Source organism: Diabrotica virgifera, chromosome 5, assembly GCF_917563875.1.
Source record: "Diabrotica virgifera virgifera chromosome 5, PGI_DIABVI_V3a".
NCBI classification, from domain to species: domain Eukaryota; kingdom Metazoa; phylum Arthropoda; class Insecta; order Coleoptera; family Chrysomelidae; genus Diabrotica; species Diabrotica virgifera.
Window position 1 is genome coordinate 185,500,817 of NC_065447.1, and position 13,406 is coordinate 185,514,222.

Here is a 13,406-nt window from a genome sequence, read left to right on the forward strand (position 1 = left end):
TGTCATCTTTTGCTTAGTTATATTAATTTTTTGAAGTTATACTTCTTTACCGGCGATAGAGGGTGATTTTTTTATATGTTAAAACCTATCAGCCCGGCGCATGCGCATTATAACTTTGTTCTGATTGGATGTTCAAATGACATGTCAAAAATTATCCGATATGGCAGCTGTGGTTTGGAGGTAAAGGTAAACAAATGTATAATATATTAGTTTTATTGTTGTGAGGACAGAAACAAAAAAGTTTATAATATTGTAGTGACTTTTAAATAGTTTTTAAAAGCCACAGGTACGTAATAATTGTTAATGTATCATGGGTATAAACCTACCTATTTTATCTGCCAAAATACATAGTATGTAATACTTTTATTTATATAATTTGATTACCATCAAAATTTCTATCAATATTCACCTAATATATTGTTTTTTTACTCTATGTTTTGTTGTATTTTTTCAATTCTAAATCATTTCAATTCAAAATTAAAATAATTTGATCAATTTTCAAAATATCAAAATATCACAAGTTTAATCCGTTTAGTTAGTCGATCTTCATAAATAATGACACATAGTGTCCGTGGCTAAGCGGAGAAGGCGAATGAATTCCAATACCAACCGCTCTTATCAGCGCTGGTTCGAGTCCCAATAGAAACTTTCTTTTTTGTTTTTTTTAATACATTTTATGATTGTAAGTATATTTATTATATAATTGTATTTTCAGAAAATACGTATTTAGTTAAAAAAATTTTCGACAATTAATGTTCAGACATCATTTGTGGCTTGTTTAATGTGTTTGTGTGTGTTTTATTCTTTTATTATTTTAATTTTTGGCACTGTTCTAATAAAAATGTTTGAGAAGTAGTAAGTATAAATTAGTTTAATATTTAAACAAAATATAAATAAAAAGTATATTAATTTCGTTTAAATCATATAATAGAAGTATAACTTCTTATGTGCGTACAAAGTACACACACATTCTTTTTTTATATATTATTTTTTTGTTTTTATTTATTTTTTGTTTCATTTTTTCGTATTATATGGTTTATTACAATATTTTTGTGTTCGCAGATTGCTTACAAGTTCAGTCTTAATTCTATGGTTAGTACATATGGTTTAAAGTTTATATTTACATTTCCTGATTAAGCTATAAATACAATTAAAGATTTCTACGTTATCAGAGAACAATAGTTCATTTAAGTGCAATCGAAAACAGACATTTAGTTTTCGTAAGTCTTCATAAAAACTTGCAATATTTCCCTGTTGGTTATGACATTCTAATAGGATATGTGTCAAGTCTCCGTATTTACCGCAAGTACAGTTTAGAGTGTCTGCTAGATCCATTTTGTACATTCTTGAAGGTGTAAGAGCATGAATTGACCTTAGCCTATTAATAGTTTTTTTGAAGAAGTTTGGGTTGCCAACGTTTGAACGATGACCCTCTCTCGGATTCCGTATAGTTTGCTTGCCATTTTAATCTGAGTTGATGTTTACTACAAACATCTATATCTGCTACAGATAGAATATTGTTATTTATATTTTCTCCACTTGATAATGCTTCTTTTGCCAAGGCATCTGCTATTATGTTACCCTTTATCCCGGAATGTCCTTTGATCCAAGCGATAATGACTTCTCCTCCGAGTTTTGAAACCTCGTAATACAGCTTTAAAATCTCTATATCCAGATGACTTAATTGTTTGGATTTATTTGTTAAACCTATTCTTTCTACTGCACTTTTACTGTCTGTAAATATTACAGAATTCTTTATTTCCTGTGTCAAAGCGTGAGAAAGAGCAAACTTCAAAGCCATCATTTCGGCTGTGTAGATGGTAGCTTCATCAGGTAACTTATATTTATACTGTTGTCCAGAATACTGTTGGTATACTGCGCAAGCAGTGTTGTTTCCTTTTTTTGAACCGTCGGTAAACAAATTATAATAATTACGCCATCTCTTCTGAATTTCTACGTTAAACATGGGACCTTGGACATCATTGAGAAATTCTGTCTTGATTTTTATTGAGAACAATACCTGAGGCTTTTCAGTATAAACTGGTGGAAGATGACCCTTATAAAGTACCTTTTTGAATTTAGAAAGATTTCTGTAGCTTTCCGCCACAAGTGGAGATTTTTTCTTAAACCAATAACTTTTAGTCAAATCTAAAACGGCCAGATTATGTATATCTTTGAGAAATACTTGGTCCCTGCTAATGCTACGAGCTATATATTTATCGGTAAGATACTGCCGTCGCAAATTCAATGGAGGTTCAACAGCTTCAATTTCCATTACATTTATTGGTGTAGATTTAAGATAACCAAGGCACAGGCGTAGGCACTTATTTTTCTTTACTTCAATTTTTGTTAAATGTGTGTTCGATGCGTTTCCATACAAGTGACAGCTATAATCGAAAAGTGGTCGTAGCATAGATCGATAAAACATTAAACTAATGTTGGGATCTGCCACCCAGTTTGTTAAAGAGAAAGCCCTTAGGATATTCATAGCTTTTTCGGTTTTTTTGATGATATGTTGTATATGATCTTTCCACAAAAGTTTTCTGTCTAAATAAGTTCCCAGATATCTGACACAGTTTTTAATTGGAAATTTGAATTGACCACAATCTATATATCCTTCTGGGATTCTATGTTTTCTAGAAAAGAAGCAGATTTCTGTCTTGGATTCTGATAATGTTAATCCATTTGATTCATAATATGCATGTACTGATGAGATAGCTGTTATTAAATTATTTTTCGAAAGGTCAATTGATTTGTCTGATGAATAGAGTACAACATCATCTGCAAATTGTAGTATTTTGGTGTTAATTGGAACAATGTCTTCTAAATCTATGTTATATAAAATATTTAAAAGTGGACTTAAAATACTTCAGTACAACAACCTAAGAAGTAACAGTAAAAACAGCTAGATGTAACGTAGTTAATTACAGATTAATGTGACAAACAAATTGTTTATGACCCCCTCCGTGGCTCAGTGGTAAGAGCGCCTGCCTTTGGATCGAAAAAATCCGAAAGGTTGTGGGTTCGAATCTCACAAGGGTCAGAGATTTTTCATTTATTACAAATTAATAAATGAATATAGTTTCTGTCCTTGTGGGATCGGTACTCACCGGAGGGACCGCAGACGTTCGGATACAATCAGCGTCTCTTTGCAAAGACAATGACGTCGACTTTGCAAAGTAACAAGACACTTACTCAACACACACACTACACATGACACTAGGTACCTAACTGTTCAAAATTACCGTACCTACCATGCCAATGGCTATTAGTTGTCGAGGCATCAGCTAAATAAAAAAAAAATTGTTTATGGTCGGAAAATATGAAACTGGGGCGTTTACCTTTGATACGACGAAACGCTAGAGAAATATTAAGGCATTAAACATGTCGGACACCCGTAAAATCTTCATTCCCCACTAATTTTAAATTACTAACACCCGTCTAATTGTCTCAGGAATGCTTCATACAAAGCAACATACTATTATGCTTGAAGGATAAACTACAGTGCAGTGTTATTGCAATCAGGTACTACAAAGTTGTAGATCTTATAAATCTACAACTTTTTAGTGTCCGAATGCAAAACGTATTATGTCCGTAAAGTATCTTTTTTTTATATACAGGGTGTCCAGAAACTCTACCGACAAACGAAGACAGGAGATTCCTCAGGTAAATTTAAGATAATTTAACCCAATTCACTTAGCCCGAAAATGCTTTTTAAGGGAGCTAGAGCTCTTTGAAGATGGCGTCTTGTAATTAGTTTTTCCTAAATACCTCCAGAACGCTTCTATTTAGAAAAACAAAAATTGGTACGCGTATTTATCTTCAAGATATAAATCTAATCCATACATTGCAAATTTCTAGTACCGATCATAGGCGTCCGTTTTGGGTAGGGCAACGGTTATTTTATCGCATAACTTTTTTATCTTTAACTTTTATGCATTTCTGACACTGGATTATTAAATTGTGAAGTATTCTAGTACTAAAAGGTACTCTTGTTTTAAATCGGTAGGACACACCGTTTTCTAGAAAAATCGATTTGAAAATTTTTCACTTTCTGAATTACAAAAAAATTTCAAAAAAAAACTGTTTAGAAAGACGAAAACTGGTACATTTATTTATATTCTAGAGATAAATCGATTTCATTAATTGCGAATTTCTAGTACTGGTCATAGGCGTCCGTTTTGGGTAGGTCAACAGTTATTTTATAGCATAATGTTTTTGTCTTGAATTTTCGAGCATTTTTGACACTAGATTATTAAATTATGAGGTATTCGAGTACAAAAAGTTACTCCTACTTTATGTTGGTAAAATACTTCGTTTTTTGTTGAAAAGTTCTTTCAATTTTTTTTCAAATTCCAAAAACGAAAAACTTTCAAATTGATTTTTCTAGAAAACGGTGCATCCTACCGACTTAAAGCAAGAGTACCTTTTAGTACTAGAATACCTCACAATTTAATAATCCCGTGTCAAAAATGCATAAAAGTTAAGGACAAAAAAGTTATACGATAAAATACCCGTTGCTCTACCCAAAACGGACGCCTATGACCGGTACTAGAAATTTGCAATCGATGGAATCGATTCATCTCTGAAAAGTAAATATGCATACCAATTTTCGTTTTTCTAAATAGAAGCCTTCTGGAGGTATTTAAGAAAAACTAATTTCATGACGCCATCTTCAAAGAGCTCTAGCTCCCTTCAGAAGCATTTTCGAACTAGGTGAATTGGGTTAAATTGTCTTAAAATTATCTGAGGAATCTCCTGTCTTCGTTTGTCGGTAGAGTTTCTGGACACCCTGTATGTCGTCTCCTAATTCCCAATCGGAGGTTGGATATCATCATCATATTTCTCTTTCTTCCTCCTCTTATTTTTCCCTATATTATCCGTCTTATCATTTCTTATCGCTGTCCTCTCATTACGTGTCCTAGGTATTGTATGTGTTTATTATTTCGTATTCTTTGCCTATTTCTCGAAATACTTCCTTGTTGTGTATGTGTGTGTGAATTTGAGGAATACTTCCTTGTTCATTTTCTTCTCTTATCCTTTCTCCTCCTCTCTTTCCTCCTCTTATCTTTCATATCTTATTATCAATAAATTTTATTAAGAATCTTATTATTTCATATCGCTGTACCCTTATTACGTGTTCTAAATATTGTAACTTTCTTATTTTTAATGTGTTTATTATTTCGTATCCTTTGCATATTTTTCGCAATACTTTCATGTTCGTTATCTTTTGTGTCCATGCTATTCTAAACATCCTTCTGTAACACCACATTTCAAATGACGGTAACTTATTTATGTGTTCTTGCTGCATTGTCCAACTGTCAAATCCATATTGGAGTATCAAAAACAAGTAACATCTCAGAGTTCTTACGTTTGTAACGTTTCAAACGTCACATCGTTGTTTTTTATATACTTTTATAAACTTTCAGTTATTTTCGGCCCATGGTATTTAATTTTCGTTTACAATAATTTCCTTTCTTAATTTTTACTTGTAGTCCTCCGTTTTTATTTTTCCTATTTCTATCTCCTATAAATGCTCTGACTAGTTTCTAAAGTCCCCTCGTATTCTACTCAGTGACTATATCTGCTTCGGCGCTGTCACATGGCGTTGAAAGACCCACCAAAAGAGAGACTTCCTATAGGATGAGTATCGATACGAATCCTTTTCCAATTCTTCCTCCATAGAGAAAATACATAATAAATATACTAAGTTAGAATTATTTCGTGGCCAGGTCTTTTTGCAAACCTGGCCATTTGGGGCCACTTGGAACCATTTCAACTCAATTTCATGGCAATCTCCGAAGATAAGGCATAACACCAGCCGAGGACCACCCTAGGGTGCTCCAGCAATCAGATCAACCAAGAAAAAGCCGGCCGAACATCGAGAATATCACATGGGAAATCTTAGCTAACTGACATCAAAGAAGCAGGAGAAGTCGGCCGAACATCCGTCGACTAGAGTCCACAACAACAGGAACTCCTGGGAAAGTTCGGTTAAGTCCACAGTTTTTTTCCTTGGCTTGAGCATCGACTCTTGATTCGCTGATTTTAATTTTCAAAGTTATAAATTATTAATTTGGTTACATAGTAAGATATAAGCAATAAGATGTAATTAAGTATCTACTAGTTGAATAAAGAATATGTGTTAAACTTCTTGTTTCGTCAATAATTCCTAATTTCTTCATATTAATTAGTTTATGCCGAACAACACCCCTGAGGGGTTTCAAATTACAGAAAGATGAGCTAGCGTTCAGTTCTAATCTAAGGTCTTTATTGCAGAGAATTGCTTTCATTTTTTACAAACACATTTCTCGCTATTTAATGTGGCTATTTATCCTAGCCCTTATTTCTGTTCCCCAACATTTTACTCTCGTTTTCTTCTTGATATTTTCAAATTAGATGTCTTCCTCTCCTTCTTCTATTTCATGGAACATAGTTTAAGGCACATTTTGGCCATCATTCATTCGCATTACATGCTCGTACCATAAAAGCGGTTTGGATTCTATTGTATCTACGGTATTGTAAATCCTTCCTGTTCTTCTTAGAATTTTTTCATGTGGGATGTGCTCAAGTCTGGTTGTCCGACACGCTTTTCTTATATAGTCCATTTCTATTAATTATAGTTTTTTCTTCTCTTTCATCGTCATTTGCCAACATTCAGATCCGTACCACAGCATATAGTCCGTTCTTTAACGGTAAAATATTGCAAAACCTCTAAATTTTAAAGAACCGCTTGGATTTACATGAAATTTGGCATACACATAGCTAACAAGTCAAACAAAAAAAGTGATATTGTGCCGATATGTGCTTTTGCCCTGGGGGTAGTTTTCACCCCCTCTTGTGGATGAAAAAATATTCGTCCAAAGAATGTCAGGAAATGGATACACTGGCTAATTTTAAGTAACTTTTGTTCTATAGAGTTTTTTCACTAAGTCAATACTTTTCGAGTTATTTGGCAGTGAATATGTTCATTTTTTCAACAAAATAACCACGCTTTTAGACGGTTTTTCGCAAATAACTCAAATAGTAAGTATTTTGTCGAAAAAACATTCTTAGCAAAAATATAGCCTGTAAAAAATTTTAAAAAATGGTGTATATATCACGTCTCTGCACCTAGTAGAAGCAGAGTTATAGCTAATGAAAAATAGGTTCATATTCGTCAAATTCCAAATGCAATACTTTAACGTGAAATAACCAAAAATGAAGCACATTTCGGAGAAAACTCATTTCAACTTATTTAAAGTGTTTATAAAAAGCTTCATTTTTGTTTTATAAAAAAAATTCTAGCATCAAAGTTAAACAAGTTACGCTCAAAATAAAGTTAGTCCCTTTTGGTTTTGGTAAAAAAATCGAGAAAATCACCCCCTAACTAGTATCTTAAATGAACATAATCGTTACGACTTCACAAGTTTCTTGACTCCTGTATATATTGTTTATATGATCTGTAAGTCTCATCGGTTCAAAGTCCTTATTATTGAAAAGGCTGTAGTTAAAATGGGTTGAACGAGTCACTGATCACGAATGTATGCAAATTCAGAAACACCAAAGCTTAATCAATTTTTGTCAAACAGAAAAACAAAAAAAAACATGATATTCAGAAAAGCAAATCTGACTTTTTTGTTTTTCAAGATTTTTGATATCTCTAACAATTTTTAAGTTATTTTGAAAAAAGCATAATTTTCAAAATTTAAATTTTTAAAAATTTTACTTTGAAACCAAACTTTTTCAAAAATAAGCACTTTGAATCGATGAAACTTACAGATCATATAAACACAACATAAGTAAAATAATTTGTGGAGCGGTAACGATTAATTTCATGTAAGTTGCTAATTAGGGGGTGGTTTTCCCGTTTTTTTCTTGCAAAAACAAAAGGGACCATCTTTATTTTGAACGTAACTTGCTTAAATTTAATGCTAGAAACTTCTTGTAAAAACGAAAATAAAGCTTTTTTAAAACACTTTAAAAAAGTTATAATGGGTTTTCCCCAAAAAGTGCTTAATTTTTTGGATATTTCACGTCGAAATATTCTATTTGAAATTTGGTGATTATGAATATATTTTTCATTGGCTATAACTCTGGTTCTACGAGATCCAGAGACCTAACGTGTACACCATTTTTTTTGACTTTTTTATGGGCTATATTTTTGCTAGAAACGTTTTTTCGAGAAAATACTTACTTTTTGAGTTATTTGCGAAAAACCGTCTAAAAATGTGGTTATTTTGTTGAAAAATGAACATATTCACTTGCAAATAACTCGAAAAATGTTGAATTGGCGAAAAAGCTCTATAGAACAAAAGTTACTCAAAATTAGTCAGTTTACCCATTTCCGGACTTATTTTGGACATATATTTTTTCACCACCAATAGGGGGTGAAAGTCACCCCCAGGGCAAAAGCACACATCGGCACAATATCACTTTTTTTCTTTGACATGTAAACTATACGTATGCCAAATTTCATGTCAATCCAAGCGGTTCTTTAAAATTTAGAGCAAAAACCGTGAAAGAATGGACTAATAATCAAATCTAATCCGTACGTCAAAATCGGTTCTATAACCGACTTGTACAATTGTCATTTTTTTGTAAACCAATTTTAGATCAAAGTAACGAGTTTAGCGCTTGTACCACACTTCGGCCCTGTTGTATTTTCTGCTGGATGTCCCGTTTCGATGTTCCTTCCTTCGCTATCACTGTTCCTATTTATTTAAATTCTTCGCAGTTTTTTATATCTCTAATCGAGAGTTGTGGGTCTCTTTCTTCGTTCTTTATAGACTACAAGCCCATGTCCAAAAAATGGATGGGTCATATGAACCACCAAGTGACGTATATAGGACGATATAATAGCATAAAATAATATGATTCAGCACTATGCCGTCACTTGTAAGCTGTCCAACTGAGTGCTGGTGAGAATTCAAAAGTGCAGGTAGAGTGAGTAAATTTTGGTCATATGTTTTTGTACGGCATTTTTACCATCGATAGATCCATGAACAGTAATAAGAAAGCGCGCAGTGCCGTAAAAAAATGGTGCGCCACAAAGTAAAGTAGTGGTTTCGTTTTGCAACGAAATTGAAAATGGTTATTCATTTTTGATTTACATTTACTCTGATTGGAGTACGAAGGGAACCATTCTCGTTGGAACTTTACCGCGCTGAGCAGATGGGACGTGAATTGTAAATTGTAGAATTCCCTCATCTTCCTTAGTCTCAGCATCCGTATGGCTTGCATATTGTAGAAGCCTCGGAGGTGTAACCAGAGAAGGTTCCCATTGTTTTCATTCTGGTGGGGTGTAGAATAGCATTATGTTGTTTTATATGCCATTAGAGTGAAAACTTAGTCTTGTTGTAGCAGTTGCCGCTAGGGCATCTATGCCATTTCGTTCGTTGCAATCCGGGACTGCACGCTGGGGTTTTGTTTTGGTTGGATCAGGGAGAGCAGCATATGTGCCTCCTGATGAGAGACTAATAAGTTTCGAAACCGGTAGAGGTGCTTGATGCACTCTCTGATTGGACTAGAATATGGTTCGGCTGTGTTTTCGTTTTGCAACGAAATTGAAAATGGTTATTCATTTTTTTAATTTTATGTTTTTTCAAATCACCCCCCGGACCACGGAAAGAGAGGGGATTGCAACCCTCGATTTTTCCCCTTACCGCATGATTTTTGTACTGCGTTGCGGAATAATGGATTAGAAGCTGTATTGAAACAGTATGAAACTGATGCCGTACAGAATGAAATGACCAAATTTACCTTGGAAATTGTCAGAAAATAAAAAAAATTTACCAACTTTGTGGCGCACCATTTTTTACGGCACTGCGCTCTTTCTTATTATTTTTCATGGATCTATCGATGGTAAAAATGCCGTTCAAAAATATATGACCAAAATGTACTCACTCTACCTTCACTTTTGAATTCTCACCAGCACTCAGTTGGACAGCTTACAAGTGACGGCATAGTGCTGAATCTTATTATTGTATGCTCTTATATCGTCCTATATACGTCACCTAGTGGTTCATATGACCCATCCACTTTTTGGACATGGGCCTGTAGTCTATTATTCTAAGATATTCTGTTTTATTTATATTTATTGTGAGTCCATGTCTTCTCCTCATCATTTGACATAATCAATTGATCGTCGGCGAATAAAAAATTTGTTATGTACTTGTTTCAAAGTTCTATTCCCGTTTCTGTGCATTTTCTCCTTCAGTTGTTTAATGGTTTCTGGATATAGATTTTGAATAGAGTTGGGGACACAAAACATCCTTGTCTGAAGCCTTTTGCGACAGGAAATGCGTCTGAAATTTTATTTTCCAATTTAACGGCTCTTTTTGCATTTATGTACATGTTCGATATAGCGTTGATGTATGCATTTTTTATGTCTGTTTTCGTCAATATTTCAAACAATCTTTTTAATGATACTGCAGTTATTAATAAATTAGGTACCTATATGTATTAGAATTTTATCTGTCTCAAAGTCTCAAGATATAACCTACGTAACGTTACATGGGAATTTAATATTACCCATCGGGAAATACCGTCTTGTTAATTTTGTATTAAAATATAAATATGGCCAACATGAAGTTAGATGTTACACTAATAAATAATAATGTACTGTTTAGCAACATAACTGTGAACTAATGTAAAAAATAAAATAAAAATATACCTTCTGCCGGATTCATAAAACCATCATGGATTAATGTCGCTATACAACCTGATATTGAACTACCTGAAAAATAATTATTTATTAGTAAATTACATTTAATTGGTACGCATTTAAATATTTATCAGTCGTCATTAAACAAAAATTATTGTATTTTTAAGTATAATGCTTTCATCATAAATATTATACAGTCTGTTTTTGATGTTTACGTTTCTAAAAATTACACAAACCCTATGTGTCAAGTTCAGTTTGTAGTACCTACATTGTTAACTTTCATATAATTTATTGAGCGCATATTATTGTTTTCTGAGTAGTACACTTACAAAAAATAAATGTATGGTTCAAGTATTAAAAATGTGCTGAGAAATATCGGAAAATTTACCTGAGTGATACAGTTCTAGGAATAGTTTCTACAAAAAAAAAAACAAACCTACATGACTCTCACCAGATAATCAAATAACTAACCAGATAGACCATATTATTAGAGAGTTATCAAGTAATTCTAGGAGAATACGGTAACGTTATTTTAGCAATGGAGCATGCGCAGTATGAAGATTGAATAACGGAAATGATTTTAACGTTTACGGGCTACGTTACGGTAAGTCGGATAGCGGGCTTGAAATACGGTAACGTTAGCAGCGCATCGCACCAATTCGGCAAGACTCGGACATTTAAGTTCTGTTATGTGTGGTTATGACATCTGTTCTTTATGAAATTTTATTTCTGTACATTAATCGGTGTTTTGTCTTTGTTTCCTTGGTTGATTGATCATCTGCTAACATTTGGAGTTAGTGGAAAGTAGGTGGAAAACATTTTATTTTCAATTTTTTTTTCTAAATCTTCGTCATTTGGCCTCAAGTACCTTATTGCTTGTTGTAAGATCTAAGATCTCTTCCATATTTCTTTAGAAAAAATTGAAACCCAAATTGTACAAAACCAGGCAAAATTACAAAATATTATGTATCTTCGATGAAAGAAACCAAAAATAGAAAAAAATTTAAACAAATTTAATTATATATTGCTGTCAAATACAACATTTGACTGACAGCTACCAACTTTTAACTTGAAGCACTTGATAACTCTAAAATTACATATACGTTAAAACTTATACCGTAAAAAAATAGCGTTTACGTGTTAAAATAACGGATGGATAGAATTTTACTTGATAACTCTCTATTATGTTAATAGACACAAACGTAATTGATGTGAGAGCCAGGAAGAGAGCAGTATCCAGTTCGAGTTACTTCGTGATACAAACAAAATTTAGATATTGTATAAGGTACATTCCATGTCAAATCAGTCAGGCAAAAAATTTTGGATCTCCGATTTGTCTGAAAATTGGTATATAGCTTCTGCGGGACGTAAAAATAAGATAAGGTCAAAAGATCTGTTTCTTCTTTTTTTCTCAAAATGTTATTTAATGCGATTTTACAGTGATTTGGTGTTTATTTAAACAAATTTGCATTTTCTGCCGTAAAGTATCAATGAAAAACATAATATTTTAATAGAAAGGACTCAAAAACGTCATTATATGGCGTTATAACGAGTTATTTTGAATCAAAACAAGTTTTTGATCAAATTTTATAGTGTAGAAAACGTTAAAATACCGTTTTTTACATTTTTCTCCATTCCCAAAATACATCATAATCGATTTGGCTGAAAATTTGCCCACAGATAGCCAAAAGATAGGACTTTAAGTGGTTAGAAGGATTTGAATTATATTACAATACCAAAAAAGTTACATGCAGTAATATCAGACTCAAAAGTATATATTAGTCCAGTCAGGATATCATTTGACCTTGAATGCCGAGCTGCCCAAAATTTCATTTTTCTGATCTTTAGGGGAGTCAATAGTAGCCTAAATTTAAAATCACGAATGAATTCCTCCGTTACGTTAGCCACCATCTTGATTTTAAAGGAGAACCTGTTTTGCTCAATATCTCCGCCATTTTTAACTTTTCGACAAAAATGGCAGGAACTGAAATTGTTCCAAATAAATCGTATTAACAATTATTACAATTTCTTTTTAACAATTTTTGTCGTGAGGTCGATATTTTTGAGTTAATTGTACTTACAGTAGACGCCTATATTTTTGACTATAATACTGCATGTAACTTTTTTGGTATTGTAATATAATTCAAATCCTTCTCACCACTTAAAGTCCTATGTTTTGTCTATCTGTGGGAAAATTTTCAGCCAAATCGATTATGATGTATTTTGGGAATGGAGAAAAATGTAAAAAACGGTATTTTAATGTTTTCTACACTATAAAATTTGATCAAAAGCTTGTTTTGAATCAAAGTAACTTGTTATAATGCCATATAATGACATTTTTGAGTCCCTTCTATTAAAATATTATGTTTTCCATTGATACTTTACGATAGAAAATGCAAATTTGTATAAATAAACACCAAATCACTGTAAAACCGCATAAAATAACATTTTGAGAAAAAAGAAGAAGATTTTTTGACCTTAAATATCTTATTTTTACGTCCCGCAGAAGCTATATACCAATTTTTAGACAAATCGGAGGTCCAAAATTTTTTTTGCTCCAAAATTGAGTGATTTGAAATGGAATAACCCATAAACAGAAAGAAAAAGAACAAACACAGGACGAAAAATTAAACCTGAACAATCTAAAAAATAGAAAAATAGAAAAACGATTGCATAGGGGCGGATAGCTCAAGACGGCAGAGTGTATGACTATCACGCAGTAGGCCGAGGATCGATCCCCAGTGCCGGCGAAAATATCTAG

General features: G+C 32.8%; 1 protein-coding gene across 1 annotated transcript in view; it reads right to left on the bottom strand.

Moving 5' to 3' along the window:
• LOC114328571 (mitoferrin-1-like) overlaps window positions 1–13,406 on the bottom strand; it is a 110,636-nt gene that overhangs the window by 39,256 nt on the left and 57,974 nt on the right. The window contains exon 3 of the mRNA XM_028277457.2: window positions 10,655–10,717. Within this exon, the coding sequence (XP_028133258.1) occupies window positions 10,655–10,717 (63 nt within the window). The remainder of the gene's footprint in view (window positions 1–10,654; window positions 10,718–13,406) is intronic.